The following is a 20,548-nucleotide window of genomic DNA, read 5'->3' as shown; positions in this document are numbered from 1 at the left end:
AAACTTTGCATAAACTTCACTGCTCGGTTGAGAACTTGCACAAGAAGTTTCAGCTGGAATTTTTGAAAAATATATTTTTTTTAATTCTCAAAATACCATACAAACAGGGTGGCAGAATCCAGGACTTTGCACAAAGAAGCAGGATGCTTCCAAATGAGTCATCTTGACGGCCGATGTCTGAACTCTGTATTGAGATTCAGAAGTACATTCACTAAGTCCTAGGAAGTTTAGATCAGCTGTGCCCAGTTAGTTCTCAATCTAAAAGGCTGTGATGTGTCTCTGAAGAAGGGAGAACTAAGGACAGAGACAGAGAAAGAGAAAGCACCACAAACCTACCACTTGCACATCTCCGAACAGCCATGTTTAGGTGAAAGCTTAGGATGATGTTTGTATTTTGTTTGTTGTTCTTTAAGTTAAGAATTAAGGCAAGACCCAGGATAGGGTTAAATTTGTACTACATCTAAAATACTTCTCTTCTGTTCAGAGCAGGGTAATGCATTAATGATACAATTACAATCTGCTATAGACAAATGTGCACTTAGAACAGGATGTTTTATATGGAGTATAAATAAAAGGTAATCTATACATATATAATTTTTCAAAATGTCCATTGGTTGCAAGAGCTCCTTACTTTTAAAATAAAATGTCATTACTCTCCAGATTGCTCTCCACCTGCAACCCTTACTCACATGAGTAGTCCCACTGACTTCAGTGGTGCTATTCTTGTGAGTAAGGATTTCAGGTTCAGTCTGATTTGGGTGGGTTTCCAGTGTTCTGGTATGTGTGTGCAGTAACTGAATGCTATGTGCATGTATCTGAGGGAAGAAAATGGGCTTTTAATTTGTTAAATAATTACAGCTTCTGAGCAACAAGGGCCTCTGATGGCATGTTTTTTGGTGTGTCACACTAAAAATATGGCAAGTGGTTTGGTGTAACAGAAGAAGAGAAGTGCTATTTTCATTATATATAAAAAAAGGTGTGATTTCCAGAGCTGCTGAGCACCCATAACTCCCTCTGAAGTCAATAGAAGCTGTGGGTGCACTGAATCTTCTCTGTATTGTACGACAGAGGTACCACTGCTATTGCAATAACATTCCAACAGCTATGTGCTGCAGATCAGTGTCTAACACACCCATGTTGCATTGTGAGTTTGCATGACGCTACAGGACAAAAGAAAATGAAGAGTGTTTAAAGGCTAAATGCTGCCTCCCCTGCTCTTGTGACAGAAAGTCCTAAATACAGTGAAATGGCTGAAGAGGGACACTTGGCATTCCAGGACTTGCACGGGTGCCCAGGCTTAAACCCCCAGGTAGGGGTGCAATTGTGCCTGGCTGCTACTACAGCCGGTATACTATTCCAATGGCAGTAGGCAGCTGTGCAGCTACTCCATACTAAGCTGCCAGGTTGATAGGGAGGATTCATTCCTTTCCTATTGCTCTTAGATCACCATGGCCAAAAGCCCATCAACCAGGTGGGCTGGGCAGCATTTAGGGCTATGAGTTGATGTGTATGTATATGAAGATTTGAGCATATGTGGATGAATTGTATCGGTTGTAAGTGCATTGAGAGCTGACAAAAAGAAAAAGAGCAATAGGCACCTGGATTGATTAATTTAAAAGGTCAGGGTTTGTTTCATACATAAACAGCATAGGAGGAACCAATAGAGTGCTCAGAGAAGAAAAAAAGGGAGATGCTTTCTCTTCCCATTCTGGTATCCTTCCCTCTCTGTTCCCCCCACCCCCTTGCACATTTTTATTTTGAAAACATGTTTACTTTAAAATAAGGCTTGTTTTTCCCTCTTTAAAAAAAAAAGATGAAAGTCTGTGTATGGGATACAGTAGCTGCACTGTGTGCTATGCAATATAGTGATGGTTGTCCTGGTAATGGTAATAAACAGTGCACAGCGCAGAACTTCAGCAAAAAAAAGAAAGGGTGTGTGTTACACCTCTCCAACTCTTCCCTGCCCCCACACAATATTTACACAGCTGCATTTTGTAAAATGTGTCATTTTTCTCTTTTGGGGGGAGGGGTAATCTATTTACCCAGGATAGCCCTACATCTGTTTTGTGATGAGCTTCTTTCACAAAATTGCACAGATGTCTTCTAATACTTCCCCATGCCCTGATGGGCCAGGATACCTGAACTCTTTCGGACCAGCATTCCATAGTAGAAAACACACTGCCTCTGTCTCCTACCCATTCAGACCCAAAGACTGGTGCAACCCAGCTGTCAAGACTACGCAATCAGTCACATTCTACACAAGCTGTAGTTTTCAAATGGTCTTCAAGGGCAGATGCACTGCAGCGATCTAATTTGGAGTTCACAAAGCAGCGACATCAGTGACAAGTTCTGAATCAGCAAGAAATGACCACAAATGTTCAGCTAAATTCAGAGGGAAGAGGGTGCTTTTGCCTAGTGGTGATGCTTTTTCATGCCCCTTTCTCAACGGCCTCCTGTTCTGATAATAAGGAGTCTTGGGGCTGTAATGGAATTGCAGCCCAAACCATTCACTATCTCCCCAACATCTGTTAAACAGAAGCGGGTGGCAGAATAAAACTCAGCCCTTAAAGAAATCTAAAGCCTAATTTGGTCCACAGACTGCTGAGAATGGATTTATAGCACACAGGTCCTGCACCAAGATGGGTGCAAAGGTGAGTCTTGTTTTCATTCTGGAGGAGGTAATGATTTAACCCTGATTAAGGTATAATTTTCCACAAACCCATCTGAAAACAAGACTTGGAATATGCCACTTGCGTTTAGAGCCAGAAGGCATCTCAGATAGTCCTATGGCTGTCACGGTGCCCATGAGATCTATTGTCCACATGGATGATGAAATCACCCAGCATAATATGTCTGAATGACCCAAACACCAGGCCAGTCAGGAACTCAGTTTACATTGGAAATCTGAGGTGCAACCCCCTTACCAGAATCATTCCCACTGTAATCTTATCCTGGGATTTATACATAGGTTGGCCACTCTCAAATGAACCCATGTTTGAAATGACGCACCCCATACATTTTGGAGTTAGATGTAAAAAGCAGAGCTACAGCACTTCACTGATTGACCTTTCTTGGCTCATGCTGAACTGAGTACCTCTCTGACGTGAATTAACAAAGGGCGGGTAAGCGCTATGAGATCTATAGATGGACATTTCCATATAAGAGCATTATTATTAAAACTGACCAGGCCATATGTAGACTGAATATCACCCGACACAGGTTGACAACATTCCTTGGGGAGATATGGAAACCCAGTAATTTACAACTCTTAAATATAAACTCAGGAATTCATTAAAAATATTACTGTACTGCAAAGAGGTGGACTCGATGATCCAACAAGTTTTTCCATCTCTAACTGCCATGATTCTGGAGGGATAATTCCAACTGAATGGAATGTGGCCATAGGATAATGGACTCTTGCTACATACATTGCAGGAGAAAAGCTGAGACGTTGATCCAGTGATAATTCACTGTCACAACTACTGTTTCTAATAGCAAACAAGTTCAATATTTTACCTGATGAATGTTACTGAAAAGTATTGATGCTCAAAGCATCAATATTTCCATGCTGCATTTTTACTGGCTTTCGTTTAGTTCTGGATCTTTTGTTGGCCTCAGCCAATCAGACTCTAACTTATCCATAAAAGAACAGGTGTGGAAAGGTGGTATTTTTTTTTAACTTGTGTCAGTTAGTAACTCACTAGTCATGCAGAAGTTTCATTCTGATTGCCTGGCACAGAAACACATATACTTATCTGATAAAAGATCTATAAAGTGCTAACAGAATCCTGTATCATGTAGCACCTGTGAGTAATAGATTGTGATATAAAAGACTTGATGCTAAGTGCTCCTACAAACACATTAAACTTATAGCAGCAGGAACTGTAGACTGCTGATATGGTATTTTAGAAAAAAGTTGATAAGTAGTATTGCTCTTAGAAGTAAAGAAAAATCTTACATTCTTGAAAGCCGTTGGGCAGCTTGTATTGGGATACTGTTATGCAAACAGCAAGGATAAGGAGGCATTCGGATCCAAACGATATGAAAGCAAAAACCATTTAGGAAAGAAAAATTATTTACCTTACGGAAATTGGAGTTCTTCATTATGTTCATATGTATTCCACTCTTGGTATGCACGTGCCCTATGCATTCAAGATTGCGATCTGTTGGCCAGTGGTGTGCATTGGGGCCATGCATGCACCCTGAATGTCATCATATTCTGTACCATGGGTATAAAGGGCAGTGTGGGTCCAACAGCCATTCAGTTCCTTCGCCACTGTAAAATCCAGATGTTATAGGATTCCATAGTAGAGGGAAAGGAGGGCAGGTCATGGAATATATATGGACAACACATCTTGAAGAATTCCAGTTAAAGTAAAGTAAGTAACTTTTCTTTCATCTTTGAGTACTTATTCATATATATTCTACTCTTAGTTATTTACAAGTGGTGACCTGTTGTGGGTGGAGGCGGCCCAGAGGCAGACTGGGTTCATCAAGTCTGTTCCAATGTTGGACTCTCAAGCCATCAAGCCTTTGCGGTTGCGCAGGAATGGATCAAATGGTGAACGATTGCTATGGCCGACTGTCTGGCTAAGTGTTGAAGAAGAAGAAAACCTGATGTGAAGGTGTCTACTTCAACACAGATTGCAGCACAGCTCTGAAAAAAGAAGCTTCATACCTCGATGCTTCCATGAGGGGATAATGCTTAGTAAAAAATAAAAACAGCATGTCTGAGATGGAATCTGCAGAAGCTGCTTGAGCTCTAGTGGAATGAGCCCTAAACCGAGCTGGGAGATCTAAACTAGCTAAAACATCCCGATATTCACTTGAATAGTCTCTGTGCTGATATCGCTTGACCTTTCATTCTGTCAGCAAATGCTACAAATGGCCTTGAGAAAACTCTGGAGGGTCTGATCCTTTTAAAATAAAGGATCAGGCTCTGAGAACATGTAAAGAGTGCTTAACATGGCTTAAGGAAAAATACTGGTAAATGAATTGTTTGGTTGAAGTGGAAATCCATGAGTACCTTAGGCAAGAGCTTGGTATGGGATGAGTAATACTTTATCCTTACGGAATACTATATAGGGAGGGTCTGCCATGAGAGCTTGCATTTCCCCAATTCTTCTGGCAGATGTGATTGCCATTTAAAGGATGTTTTCCTTTCTGTTGTGATTGCCATTAAAAGTAGAAGATAGGTGCAACAGGGCACAGATTGCCAGAGGTTCCAATGGGAGGCCCATTAAACTTGCCAGGAGCACATTAAGAAGGAGGAGTTTCCTTGACTGATGGAAAAATGTGCATGAGGCCCTTAAGAAATGTAACTACAGTCAGGGAGAAATGTGTAGCTTCAAATGAGGATGGAGTGGGGAGCGTGATATGCAGATATGTCTGCCAGGTGTACTTTACTAGGCATAATTAGAATTCTAGAGAGAGCACAAATAATCCAAATTAGCAGGGATCTGGGAGTCACTATGTTGTAATTGTTGTTGCTTACACCAAATCCCAAATGTCTTCCACTTAGCAGCCCAAGTTAGCTTGGCGGAATTCTTTTACTTTGAATGAAAATGATCTGGATATCTGAGGAACATGAACTTTCTGGGTCTGACATCTAATATTTCAAGCTGCCAGGTAGAGGGAGACTGAATTCGGATGTAAAATAATCCTACTGTCCTGAGATATTAAGTCTGGTAGAAGAAGCAAGGGTTTTGGTGGACACACTGATAGGAGCGACTGATCTGGGTACCAAAATCACCTTAGCCAGGCAGGCGCTATCATGATGACTGTGAATGTCCTGTCTGAACTTTCTGAGCATACTGGAAGTCAGAGGGATTGGAGGGTAAACACAGCTCATCCCTGGGGACCACTGAGTGAGGAATGCATCCAACAATGATCATGGGCTTACACCTCCTTTTTTAAAGTAGAATTTGAGAAATGCCTTGGGTTTGCAAATATTGATGGATGATCCTACTTGAGGAAGATGCATCTGACAACGCAATTCTTGACCATACTCCTGGTATGACAAAAATTGTCTGGTCAAAGGGTCCACTAGAACCATCCGCAGACCTGGGAGATGTAGTTCTATGGGAAATACATGATCCTGAACGAACCAGTTTTATCACTGAACTGCTTCCCAACATAAAGGAGACAATTGGGCTCCTCCCCTGCCTACTTGTAAAAAATATGACCACTGTCAGTCATAATGTGAATTGTCAGTCCTTTGATCATTGGTAGGAAAGCAACACAGGCTATGAGCCTAAAACTTTAGGTACTTTTTGTGTGCCCGCTGTATGGAGATGTGGAAGCTGGCATCTTCCAGACTGAGAGTCAGAAAACAGTCCTATAGATCTAGTGATGGAATTATAGAAGCTAGAGTTACCATTCTGAAGTGGAAATAGAAGAAGGTATTGAGACCTTCTGTGATTTTAGGAAGTAACCAGAATAAAAACTCTTCCCCCTAAACTGCAGAAAAACTTCTTCTCTTGTGCTGAGAGACAGAAGTTACTCCACCTCCTGAGGGGTCCCTGAAAAGTGACAAGGAAAGGGGGTGGGAAGTAGGAATACTGCACAAATGCAGAGAATATCTGACTGAGACTATCTCTGAAACCTAGGGGTTGGATGTTCTTAGGTTCCATGACTCCTGGAAAAAATGAAGGCGATTCCCAAATGGTAGGGAGAATGCATTGTTTACGGAGCAACTCTCAACCATTTTGATGGAGCTGTAGTGTGGGAGGAGAATGTTGCAGAGGCAGAAGCACACAGCCTCCTTCTTGGAGGCACTGAGGCTCTCTGGCGGTAAAAGGAACTTGATGACAGTCTGTCTCCTGGGTTCTTACCTTTCCTTTTAGGAGCTGGTGCATAAACTCCAAGGGTTTCAATGGGGTCATGGTGGACTGTTATATGGAAAAGAGCATGGGGGTGAGGGAGAAAGCTACCAGGACATATGCCTACTCTGCTACCCACTAGGCAAGGATGAAGTCCTCAATTCATTTCTGACTAATAAGAGTGGAATATATGTGGATGAGCACTTGAAGAAGAACTAATGTGATCTAGCATGGGTGTTGTCATTTATTATGGGCTTATGTAATGGTTTAATTCCATGAGGTATTATAACTGTACAATATACATTTCACTCATGCAATAAAAACATTATGCTCTAATACTGTGTTGGTGCTGCTTTGCACTGAATGAATCCCAATGCAATTTGGTCTGCAATCCAATACCTTGCTCTGTCTCACATTTGAGGCCTTTGCACAGAGTCCCTGGTGGCAGAAAAACCACTGGGGGAGAGAAGGAGAATGGGCTGCAGTGACACAAAACAGCACAAACATCCTTTCAACAGGAGGGAAGTAGAACACAGGGCCAACATGTGCTGTTTGAAGAGAGATTTCGGGTTGATCCAGTGCATCCCCTGTGGAACTTAAAACTGCATTCTCCCCATCAGAACCCCAAAGGATTTCAGGCAGTGCAAACATCCTTACTCCCTTGGAGTCAATGCCCTTGTGGGGAAAACAAGGACCAGACTGACACAGGAAGGTGCAGGTTGCTCTTCCCCGTGCCAGCAAGGTTGATTATTAGAATACTGTGAGGATTACACTTTAATCAGCATTCCCACCCCCAGTCTATAAATACAAGAAACTGGACTGAGAAATCTGAAACTGAAATTGCTAATATACAGTAAAGCACACCACAAAAATGCCTGATAAGGTACAGTGGATGTCACATCTGTATTGCATTAGAGAACGCACTAGAAAAATGCACAAGTGGAATACGGTTGTATGTGTTTCAGCCTTACAGGGTGCATTTTGATCAGGATGGAACCAAAAACAGAAGCTGCAAGCATTTACTAGGAATTATGCCTTTAAACCAGTTTACAAAATACAGCTGAAACAGAACTGAACAAAAGCCAACGCCTGTACCCAAGTCCAAAGACAGTTTGCTATTCCCTGGTTTTCTTACCTATCATCTTTATCGTCTCTCTTGCCTTTCTTCTCAGTTAACAAGAGTTATGTACTGAAAGTGCTGAGATAAAGTAATGTTAAGTAGAATACTGCAAAAGGTATTTGAAAACCAGAAGTAATTTACTACATGTCTGCTTTGTTTTACTTCCCAAGCCTTCCTGTTGTGAAAGGAAATTCATCTTTTCTGGCAGACTCCAGTCTTTTTAGGCCTCAGAGCTCCCCAGAAGCATTCAAGTGCAGGCAAATGGATGTGAGACTCGACGAGTACACTACAAGGAACGTGGAATTAATGTTGGTTTTTGCTTTGGCTGCCATGTCTGAAGCATAAATAAAGCACCATACACTTGTTTGTGAAAAGTACCCCAGATGTAATACACAGAGTGCTCTGTGCTCTGGACCTTTCCTTGGGTGCACGCAGACCAGAATGCAATGGAAATGCCATGCTGCCAACGCGTGGCGGGTGCAGACCCTGTGTCCAGAGCTCCGCACACAACTTACTTGTCAAGGAGCTGAGAACCAGTGCAGCCCTTTAAAGCAGGAGTGCAGGGAGAGGGATTGTGGATGGGCAATACATGTGGCTGGTGGGTTGCACAGAGCTTAGATGAAGTCATCCAAAGCCTTTGGAAAGCAGGGAGTACTATCACTCCCCATAGTCTGGAGTATCAGTCTCTGAGTAGCTTTGTGCTGCTTTCTGCAAGGTGGGAGCAAGGCTGTTCTGATCTCCAGCCATTTTTCAGGCACCCCTTGAGTCCACAGCTGACCCTCAGTGGACCCACTCACAGGTCCAACCACAGAAAAACAAGTCAGCAGGGACCACAAACAGCACCAATATAAAAAGAGCAAATGGGGAGAGAGGCAGGATGGCCAGCCATGGCTAGCCCATGGCAAACTTTTGTCCCCAGCATGCACTGCTTTCAGAAACGTTGTTAATTTAGTTATTTATTGCATCCTTTTGAATCTCCCCTTTCCAAGTAAAAACTTTTAACCATTTACTTTCTCACCGTTGTATTTGTTCTTTTCTTTCTCTGCTGACTACACTATGTTTCCTTTCTTCTCATACATATCTCATTATCTTTGCCTCTGTCTTTTTTCACTATCATGTTTTCTATATGATGTAATAACTGTTCTCTCCTTTCCCCCCCCATCTTTCTTTTTCCACATTGTGTTCTCTTCCTCCTTCCAGGTTTCAATCCTCTCACTATCATTTCTTCCCTCTCTCGTGACCCCCATTCCAAATCTCCGTGAAATCTCTCATTCTTCGTCTTCTGCCTCCCCCGCCAAAAGCTCTTTCTCTCCACGCACCAGATCACACAAACATACACTGTCTCTCTCTCTCTCTCTTTCATGCTTTGCATCCCCCAAATCTTTCTCATGGACTGCTCCCTTCTCCTCAAAACTAATCAAATGCCCAAACACATGCAGATTCCCCCAGAATCTGCACATACATGCAGGCTCCTTCTACTCCTAGATACAGGATAAGAAGCTGCGCCTAGATGGGTCTTCTTGTTCAGTCTGGGGCTGTATTACCTTTTATGGTGGGTCCTCTGGGGAACTGGGTGTGGCTGCTGGTGGCTGCTGTCTTCAACACCTGTCTTTTCCCCAAAGGCACGTTCAGGGACAGCTATCCAACTCTCCCCTTTCCTCAAGGGAAGTAATCAACATGTTCCCATGTTGATCATGGACAGATCATCCAATAGGACAGGTTTTGATGGGATGTAAGAAAATCTTGCTGAACAAATCACTCCTATGCTACCATCTGACAACACAGGCTAAACCCTCAACAGTGACCAGCCTGAGTTAATAGCATCCGAAATATTCACAGTAGCAACGGGCTCTGTTGTAAACCTATTTTACCACTGTATACAGTATAATTGCTCTGGGCTTTGATGGGCTACATCAACTATTAAGATGGTTTCAGTGTTTAAGCTCCCTTTGCATATGTCAATCAGACGAATTAAACATTAGAACCCAAAGTGATTATTATATGTTACAAATGTAGAATTTTTTTAATGTCATTTGTGGGATTAAATAAACAGTAAGGGTCTTATTTGGACAATATAGAGAGCAGAAAGGATGTAACTGAAACAGGGCAAGGCAACAATGAAACAGGGCAAGGTTACTATTCTTTCAGGAGCAATACTCTGGCAATATACAAAGTAATAAAGGATGTTGATCCCATTTCTGTATTTTTCGGTGGGCCAAGACATTTTCTAGGCAGTTGCCCTGTTGGAGACTCATAAAGCATTCAGTAGTGGTTGAGATGAAAGCATCCATGTCAAACCTGAAGGACCAAATGTTGATTTCAGAGCCACATGCGACTTACTATATATTATATATTAAAACAAAATATGATGTAAACTGTTGCTTTCTGTTATCCAGAGCTCTGATGGTGACTCTTGTTCTGCTGACAGACCACTCTTTTGATGCGTTTGTAGGACATGATTATAGTTTTTTGTCCTCCACTATTGAAGAGGTGGCTCTCTTTGCTGGCTTCATGCTCAGAGGTCAGCCTGGTTTATGGCTGGTCTGAAACAAATGAAGCGAGAGGGAGATGGCTAGAGAACCAGTGGTGGAAATCTTGTGCTGAGGCTGACCAGCTGTAGCGTTAATATTTCTTTTTAACTCCTATGCTATTGCTGCGCAGGAGGCAAAGTGACAATTATTTTTCTCCTCCACAGTATCCGCAACATCTCAGACAGCAGATTTGATCTGGGTGACAGAGAGTCTGGTACATCTGGATGGTTTCAGCTCCTAGCTGGTCTGAGTCCCTCCTGTTGTGAGGAAATTGTTTGTTATTCTGCAGACAAGACTGATCAGATTACGGATGGGCTGTTTGCTTCTGTGGTGATTGAGCCTGGTCTTGAGGGAACAAAGGCCTTCTCTTCTTTGCTGGAGTTTCAGCCAGTGATACTCCCTGAGGTACTGGAAATGTTGGGAGACCTTTGTACTGTAACCTGTCCTCTGGATTCACATCCTTCTTTGCTGGAGAAGGCCAGTGGGGAAGTGCTGGTCTCCTTATTTGTGGACACTGTCAGCACCTCTTTTAGAGGGCGCAGGCTGCCTATTGTTTTGGAGGAAATAGGAGTGCAGCCTTTGCTCAAGAAGTCATCACAGGGTGCTGACAATCTTGCTAATTATCAACAAGTATCACATCTTCCCTTTTTAGGTAGGATTGTGGGAAGGTTGTGACAGGACAATTATCACCGTGTCTAGATGCCTGTGATCTCCTTGACCCATGTCAATCTGGGTATTGACCTGGCTATGACACAAAGACTGTCCTGATGCATTGGTCAGTGATCTCTTCCTGGCGGCGGATGAAAACCAGGACTCCATGCTGGTATTATTAGATCTATCAGCTGCCTTTAATATGGTTGATCACGAAATGCTGCTGACTTGCCTGAGAACCTGTTGGGAATGGACCAGGCCACTTTTCAATGTTTTGTTCTCTTCTCTCAGCAGGTAGCTGTGGACAATTGCTCCTCTTCCCGTGGAGCTCTGTGGGGTGCTGCAGGGTGGCATTCTGTCATCTCTCTTGTTCAACATGCATAAAAGGTCACTAGGAACATTTGTAAGGGGACATGGGGTTCAGTGTTTTCAGCATGCTGATAACTCCCAACTGTTTGTCACTATCTTCTCTCATTTGGAACTATGCTGTTTGACGATCATGTTACAGCAGTGACCCAGTTTGCGTCTAGCTAGGAGGTTGCAGTCCTTTCAGACACATACCTTGCCACTGTTTCTGTGCTTTCTGTCACCTCAAGATCAGACTACGGCAATGCACTCTACAGGGGGCTACACCTTAAAACTATTTGGAGACCGAAGCTGGTGCAGAATGCAGTGGCTTGCTTACTGAACAGGACATTTCACTGGGGGCACCTGACCAGAGTGATCCAGGATCTGTGCTGGCTGCCCATGTGTCTCTGAATGGATTTTAAGGTGTTGGTTATGATCTATAAAACCCTACATGGCTTGGAGCTGGCCTACCTGAGGGACTGCCTTTCTCTCCATGCTATACTGCCACAGCTGTGGTCAGCAGTAGCACTCAGACTGGATCCAGCTCATTATAAAAGAGGAGGGGGCTGTTGGCAGGACATTCTGTCAGCTCTGAGACTCTGAAACTTGCTCTCTCCCCCTCCCCCAGTCTGAAATAGCTAAATTTGGTGGCTTTCCAGGCATGCTGCAAAAGACATCTGTTTGATGTGCTTCTGGAGAAGGCTGTGGATATGCTTCAGAGATGATGAAGGTAGTAGGTGGCTGGCTGGCCAGCCAAGTTCCTGCAGAACTGATTTTAATGGTGCTAAGGTATAATATAATTGTACAGCTGTATCATTAATTATATTAGGGTGCCCAAACCATTGGTTAGACATCTTTATTATTTTAAATCTATGTAAAATTATATTAAAATATATAATACGCAAAGGACTAATTCATTAGGACCATATCTTGATAACTTGGTAAAATGTTGGAAGACAAAAACACTTTGTTGATATTCAATAAATTAGTATTAATAATAATTAGCAATAAAATCCCTATCTAGAACAGAGCTCTGTGGCATTATTTTGCCTACTAATTGCCATCATGCCAGGAAAATGTTTTCATTACTATTAAGTACCCAAATGATACCAAGCTAGGTGATCAAGAGACATTAAGTAAATAACACAAGCCAAGGAAAATTCATCAGGAAAAGGCCTGGCTTCCCCCTTAAAGTTCTTAACTCCAACATCCAATGATACGTATTTCCGCATGGAGTCTCCTATCAAACTTCACACGATTATGGATGAATACAACAGCAACTCATACCAAGTCTCTTAAAAACCCACTGCAGAGTAAACAAATGTTATATAACCCTTCAAAAGTCTTTCCATCTTATAGAGGTATTTTTTTTTAACAAATATATATATATATATATACACACACATATATAAACAATGCCATTTTACAACAGAATGAAATGTGGTCCACAGCTGGGACAGGTGCGGTGTTTTGCCAAGCTGTTATCAATGATATTCCAAGATTGGATATGGACAATTTGACAGAGAAGGAGAGCATATCTTTTGCTGCATTATTCAAATACTTTAGATGCTTGGCCCAAATACAAAAGTGACACACTACGAAAACATTTGCAGCTGCGCAGGGCCGACGAGGGGGGGGGAAGCCGGTACAAATTACCGGGGCCCACCGGTCCGGAAGGGGGCCCGGGGCCCAGCTTCGTCGGCCCTGTTTAGCCAGTCCGCCCTTGCTGGGGGGCCCCCAAATTTTTTTTCACTGGGGCCCGAACCCGCTCTCAGCAGCCCTGCTGGAGCAATCAAACTATTGCAATATTTTCACTAGATTGATCATTTCAGCCCAAATCATAGGGGTTTTATTTATAGCCTTTCTATATGATATTCTCTTATGATAACAAAACTGAAAAACGAGAAAATTTCCTCTGACTCCTGAAAGCCGTGGCTTACCTGGCTCCACTTCATGCCATCCACTTGACTGACTGCCACTTCCTGGAGAGCGGCCTTGGCTTGTATAAAATGGCTCTTCACCAGGACTGTCCATTTCATCCTCCACAGATTTGAGGCGTTTTGTAGAGCTGAAACAGCAAAACATACAATACTGTATATGCTGAAAGGATACAAAAGTATTTCTCTATTGGTATATTTCTCGGTAGCACGGGAAGAGACCAACTGGGTTAAGTTTAGTGACATTGACGGCATTGACTCGGGAGAGATTCCCATTCTCTTCACTCTTCTCCACAAAGCTGAATCAATTTTCCTCAGTCCTGATCTACTTTTATCAGACTTGAGGCTGCCTTATGCCTTTCTGAACCGTGCCAAGCTCCATGCTGATATTGTGACACAGAACAACCTCCAATAAAGACTAAGCTGAGATCACCAAACTCATTCCAAACTGGAACCAAAGCTATTTTAAAATTTAGATTTTCACAGGTGTAAGGCTAGGACCTTATGTAAAGCACGCTGAAGTCAACAGAAAGATTCCCATTGACTTCAGTGGGTTTTGTACCATTAACTTACTCTGTCACCAGCTATGGTACTGACAGGTAGACCCTCATTTAAACTACCTTGTCTTCTGTTTATCTTATTGTGAATTCTATATACCCCCTTTGTATGCATTTTTTATATTTTCAATGCTTTCTTTTCCTAAAGCAGGGCCAGTTCCAGGGTTTTTGCTGCCCCAAGTGGCGGAAAAAAAAAAAAGCAAAAAAAAAAAGCCGCGATCAGCGGCAGCTCCACTGTGCCGCTTTCTTCTTCGGTGGCAATTCGGTGGCAGGTCCTTCCCTCCAAGCGGGACCAAGGGACCCACTGCTGAATTGCCACCGAAGAGCCGGATGTGCCGCCCCTTCTCCTTGGCCGCCCCAAGCACCTGCTTGCTCAGCTGGTGCCTGGAGCCGGCCCTGTCCTAAAGAAAAATTCAGTGGCAGCAATCCCAGATTTATGGCAACCCTACAATAATAAACACATGAGAGATGGCAAAAGATGGAAAAGATATTTCAGTTTTATATTGCCCCAGGTTATTTTAAACAAGTATAAAAATTTTACCCTGTACCTAATTTGTTCAATGCCTGATGTAGGACATAGTCTCTGGATGCTGCCACACATTTAAAAAAAAAAAAAAGAACAAAATCTTGCTGACTAATGTCAACATTGAAAGACTCCCACACAACACTCACCATATACAATACCTCCTCCAAAATCCAACCCAGGCAAAAGGCTGAGAGAAGGGAGAACCCTTACACTGTGCTCTGAAGGTCAACTGACTCAAAGTGTGGCAGAGCGGTGGGGGAATGAATTCCAGTGCCAAGGGCCTACAATCTTGGCTAAGTTTGGAATAATGAGATGTACAGAATGCTCTAGGATATTATTGTCAATTTGTCCTAACACATTTTTCCAGATCTTATGTCTATTGCCAACTCTTTATTCTGTGAGGTCATTTCCGCCAGCAGCGTGTAAGGGATTCAAGAAAAGCCCTACCTGCCTAAATGAGTAATAGAGTAAACAAGCATAGATGCCTTTGTGTATCAAGGATGTACTGGATGGATATAAAACATTCCATTGGCATAATTCCCATTGAGCTAAATCTTCCAGCCTTTACTCAGGCAAGACTCACTTTAATTTCTGCCTGAGTAAGAGCTGCAGGATTTGGGAGTTCTGTATGCAAAGCTGAAGGGAGACAATGTTTTATGGTATGTATGGAATGCAGGTTCTGCCATAACTTATTTTAAAGAATCAGTATTTGTCGGTAGGGGAAATTCTCTGTGTACAATACAATTACTGTCTGATAGTGCTGCTGAGTCTGTGTATTTAAGGAATATTTTTTTTTCTAACTGGGAACAACCTAATGAGAGAAAAACAAAAGTTTTACCAAGTTATAAACTACTGGTGATGTTTATAATTAGCTCCTTATCAGTGCTAGCTATTTGCAGAAGAATAGAAGAGTGACAACTGAGCTTTTAAGTAACACTAATAACCTGCCTTTTTCACTCCTGGAGTCACAACAAAATTCTTGCTGGGAGTGATTCTAATGATGAGCACTGCACATATAGTATGCCAAACACATGTGAAAAAACTAACAGCACAAAGTTTTAAATTGATTACTGCCACATGTAATGGGAACCGTATTTGCTAAGCTTCAGAATGCTGACTGAGCTCATGTGTACAGAATGTTCTTTCAATCACTGTGAACTATAAGCTAAAAGTTATTGCTAGGAGACTCTACATACTTTTGTAGAAAATAAAAACAGCTACAGTGAAAAGATTTTTTTTTTTTTATGGTGTGCTTGCTTTTTGCAAAGCTGGTGGCGCTGCAGACTGAGATCAGACCCTAAAAGAACTCCAGGCTGAAGTTAGAATTTCTTGTCATGTCTTCGAAATAACCGATCATTTTGGCTGGCGGACAAACAAAAATCAATCTGGTTCCTTAACAGTGTTCAAGATGGCAATGGTGACTAGGCTGATTTATAAATTCAATCTCATGGATGGTTAAAATAAAAAGACAGAGTAAAGAATATCCTTGTCTGCTAGTTTGCATCTAAGATATGCAATCGGACTTGATAGTAGCCTCCATCAAAAATTCAGTTGCTTAATTAAATCACAAAATTCTTAAAGCCACACCAAAATATGAATGGATTAAAGGCCAGATCTTCAGCACTATGTTAGTTTCACAGCTAACACTTTTATGTATACACCATACATATACATTTTATCTGAAGTCTGGTGTCCGGTCTCTTTTCCTTCAATGCAATGCAAACTATGATACCTACAAGAAATATCTCCATGAAAAATACTCAGTGACATTATCATAGGAGGACATTATGTTTCATTATGATCCTGATTCTCCTTATACCAGTGTAACTCCACTGATTTCAATGGAATTACCCCGATTCTAAACAATGTACATGAGAAAAGAATCAGGGCCTGTGTGTGTCTCTGCAGCTTTTTTCAAAGCTGGACTTTAAGTAGAGAGCTTTAATATAGATTGAGACAGACACTCAAATTTGTGATTCTGAAAAGACTCACCGTCCTGTCCCCACCAGAACACATCAAACAATGTAAATACTAAACAATAACTTCCATATGAGCATTAATCATAATCTGGGTTTCACAAGTAACCCAATAGCATACACATATCAAATTACCTGGTAGAGGATGTGCTAGGTAAAGACCTCCTCATTGCTCCTGGGCTCATGCTATAGTATGAAGAACTTTCCAAATCTGAGAGGGAGAAATTTGGGCCTGTTCCTGCAGCTATTGGTGCTAGGGAAACAAAAGAAATTCAACTCAGTAAGTCATGTAAATAAGGACTCGATTATATATCAACACCCAAAGTGAACTGACACGGTAATGAGGAACATTTTACCACTATACGATTCCCTCTGGGGCAAGGAGTGTCTTTTTTGGTCTGTTTGTATAATGCAGTCCAGGTCCCCAGCTAGGGCTCCTAAGTACGACGATAATACAAATACATAATAATAACGATATGATATCATAAAGACGTTCTTATTTTCTTTTCAGGTCAGTCTTTTCTGTACCGTCCGTTCTAATCATTTGCAGCAAGAATCTTAGATTCCTTTAAGAAACTGCTGCCATATTGTAATCTTCTTAATAACATCTCTTGAAACTTCCTTCGTTAATAGGTGCAGCCTGAGTGGTGGACGTGTTGCACCATCCCGTGTACGCCTGGCCCAGTCTGTGAGCTTCTGTAGACAGGGAAGGGGCACTGGTGCCACCTCTTCCCAAGAGCTTTGGGAATGCTGTGTGCACCCAGATGTACATAGAGGCTACAGTCTCTATACCCCCGGAGCATAGGAGCTATGACTGTCCAATGCCCCTGCGGGAAGTATGCCAGGGGCTGAGATTCCTTGTGTTCCTCTCTGCCTCTGTGCACCTGTGCGGGGGCCAGAGACAATTTGCCTCATTATATTATTATCCAACAACTGTTTTCTGTTATTCTTTATTCCCACCAGCATGCATGGTTTTCTGTAAAGACTACCACTGCTATGACTCACCTGACTCTAATATATTTGCCTAGAGTACTGGTTTTACACTAAGGTATTATGAGAGTTCCTTTTCCAAAAGTTTACAGGCATAGATAGGGCTTTGAACGCACATGTGTTGAGCAATATGGAACGAATGTTGTAACCGAATATAAAACTGAGCCAGCAAGGTCTTCCTCAATGAAATCAACTGCATGTGATACGATACCATTCCCACTGTCACCATTCCAGTGCCCTGACCTTTATAGGACATTCTGCTTTATGGACCATGATTGATTGTCTGTCCCATTCCACAATCTGATGAAAATTACCCCGTTGCCCAAGATATATCTGTTTGGCACAGGATATATTATGTGAAAACTCTGATTCACAGGGATTTTCCTGGTGCCACACAATGATACTGAGCCAAATTTACTCTTGTGTCAGTTGGAACAACTGTACTGAAATCAATAGACCTGTGCTTGCTCCTACCGGGGAGGAACTGAGCCCAGTTGAAATATTTCATTCTGGTGGGCATCAGTGAGGAAATCAAGATTGGATGGTTCAGGTATCTTGCACCAATAACCTAGCATACCAAGGGTGAAATATGGGTCCAAATGAAGCCACTGAGAGTTCTGCCTTTGATTTCAATAGAGTCAGGATTTCACCCCAAGTTTTAGGGAACAAGCACTGCTAGCATGGTCAGCAAGCAACAGATTTTAAAAGGATGGGGTGGAAAGCACACAATGCTATTAAAACTTGAGAAAATCTGGAATGATCATTAAAAGGGATTAATTTGGGAAGCAATTTATGGCAAGAACACGAAACTCCTTTGTTGTCTTCCTTTAACTAAAATATGTTTCCTGTGCACTAGTTGTATGAGAGGGCAGGTGTTTTTTTTTAAGAAAAATTAAATAAGTAAAACTAACTCATTTTATTAAATTGTGCTTTCTGCTAGAGTTTCCTGACAGCAGCTACAAGAGGCTGTAAAACTGACAAATTTGCATGGAAAAAGAAACCAGTGTAAGTAATTTGTGTAAAAGGTAACATGGGCATGGACTGCTATAATTCAGACACCCTGCAGATAGCAGACTGCTGCAGTGTGAGCAGTTATGGGTTAGAAAAATGACCACACTGCAGTCAGTCTGACGTGAATGGAAATCAATCATAAAGGTACTCTCTGCAGCATCTACTCCACAGTTTTCAGCAACTCCTTTGCCAAGCAGATTTGTGCTCTGTAAACCCCTTTGTTGATCAATTCCCCTGCACCCCAGACCTAACAAAGCCTAACTTAGAGGTTAATAGTAATATTTTCCAAACAGGCACATAAAAAGGCAGGCACTAAATTAAAGCACCATTTCTTTCCAAGGGGCAATGATTTTCCCAGCTATTGTAAGTTTTACTAAGCAGTGTTATTTCAGACAGAGATGGAGGAAAATTTTGTGTTCATAAACTGACTCTGCTCCTGTTCATCACCCCCCAAAATCTAGGGCATTACTGGCCAAATTCTTGAATTTGCCTTATGTGAAACTAAAATATACTTCCACTTCTCAACATGGTGAACACAGCCTGAAAATATGTGGAGTGGGATGGGGATAAAGCTAGTAACATAAAAACTAACCACAAGACAGAAAGGGTTAACTAGGTAACCTCTAGCTTTCTCCATATTTAACAGTATTGGGGTTTTCCTACCAGGTCCTCGGACACCCTGAAGTACTCAAGGAGCTGAGCTGAGAGGATGCAGGATGAAGGGTAAAAAGACAAGATCCATTCCTCTTAAACAATAAAATGGTCAAAGGACAGAACATTTATTAAAGCAGTTGAGTATTAAAGGCATTTAAAGGCTTCATGGCAGTTGCTTATTTAAAAGGCCTATGGCAGTTCTAACAATGACATTCATAGCAGAGACAGACCAAGGTCACTACACTTAGTAATGCTATAGGGGTAAACTTTCCATAAAGGGGAATTGTTCTGGAATCATATTCTGTGTATTAGGAAGTTATCTTTCAATAAGGGGTATCTATGTTTTCTTTTCCCAGTTACTTTGCTCTTCAAACAACATTTTACTGTAGACAAAGTGAGGAAAATGACAGTGTATAGTCCCCATCCAGAGGCTGGCAGGGAAGGGGTTAACTCTCTTTCTCTGGGTAGGGGGAATCGGTCTCTTCCTCTCTGGAATTTGGTTGAAGTGACTCATGCTTTATATCACTGTTATAGACTTGGCTGAATCGAGTCACACTTCATAACACTTTACATTGGACTTTGGCTGAGGGAACCCTGTTGAGTTCTATTTGGACCTTATATTTACTTTTCTGTTTTGCAACACAACATGTTGCAAAGGAGCATAAACTTCATCTAGCCCAGCCATGCAAAACCTTACCTGCTCCGAATGGCCCCTCACGCTGCCTGAATAGACTTTCCCTCTTTTATTAGCCCTGAATACTGATGGAAAGACAGAGTCACACTGTGGGATTCTGTCCTGTCTGTAGTCCTGTCTGCAGGATTCCCCATCAACATTCCAGCACCAGAGAGCAAACAGAAGGATTAAAGTGATCTAAATTGAGTTTCCTCATTTTAGCATATGATCATCCAACATATGATCACCCTCCTCACCTGCACCTAGTGTCCCAAGAACATGCTTTGGCATCGTCCAGAGCATTAGCATAGGTGTGGAGATTATTCTGTTCTATAATACAAAGCCAGTCCTTTATTACACCGAAGTATACATAAATTGAATGTTAAGACTATACCAGCCACACTGAAAATATGCTGCTTTCTCTGCCTAAGAGATGCTCCTCAGAAAAATGACACCAAAATAGCTCAAGAACACATCCCAAGCAGGAGATATAGGTTGAAAATTTCAACTGAGCTTCCACACAATACACACCCCACCCACATGCCTGCATCAAGATGTCATTTGACACAGAGCTCTGACCCCGATAAGGGAGGAGTAAAATGGTTTATTGGATAGAAATCTGGCCTTTCATTTAAAACGTCGTTTGATTGATGTGTGTGGCGCCTGTAAGTGAACTAACTGATGCAGCCTCAGCTGATTTCAGCTGACAGGGTGGTCTCCATCACAAAACTCCTACGCACACAGGATACATTT

At 42.0% G+C, this 20,548-nt stretch overlaps 1 protein-coding gene across 7 annotated transcripts in view; it reads right to left on the bottom strand.

Annotated features, from left to right (window-relative positions):
* NFIA (nuclear factor I A) overlaps window positions 1-20,548 on the bottom strand; it is a 437,679-nt gene that overhangs the window by 69,478 nt on the left and 347,653 nt on the right. For all 7 annotated transcript variants that reach the window (XM_045028576.1, XM_045028578.1, XM_045028580.1 and 4 more), the window contains 2 exons: window positions 16,603-16,720; window positions 13,412-13,539 (listed from right to left, as the gene is read on the bottom strand). In XM_045028576.1, the coding sequence (XP_044884511.1) occupies window positions 13,412-13,539; window positions 16,603-16,720 (246 nt within the window). The remainder of the gene's footprint in view (window positions 1-13,411; window positions 13,540-16,602; window positions 16,721-20,548) is intronic.

Source organism: Mauremys mutica, chromosome 8, assembly GCF_020497125.1.
Source record: "Mauremys mutica isolate MM-2020 ecotype Southern chromosome 8, ASM2049712v1, whole genome shotgun sequence".
Taxonomy (NCBI): domain Eukaryota; kingdom Metazoa; phylum Chordata; order Testudines; family Geoemydidae; genus Mauremys; species Mauremys mutica.
This window is presented reverse-complemented; position numbering and strand designations above follow the sequence as displayed.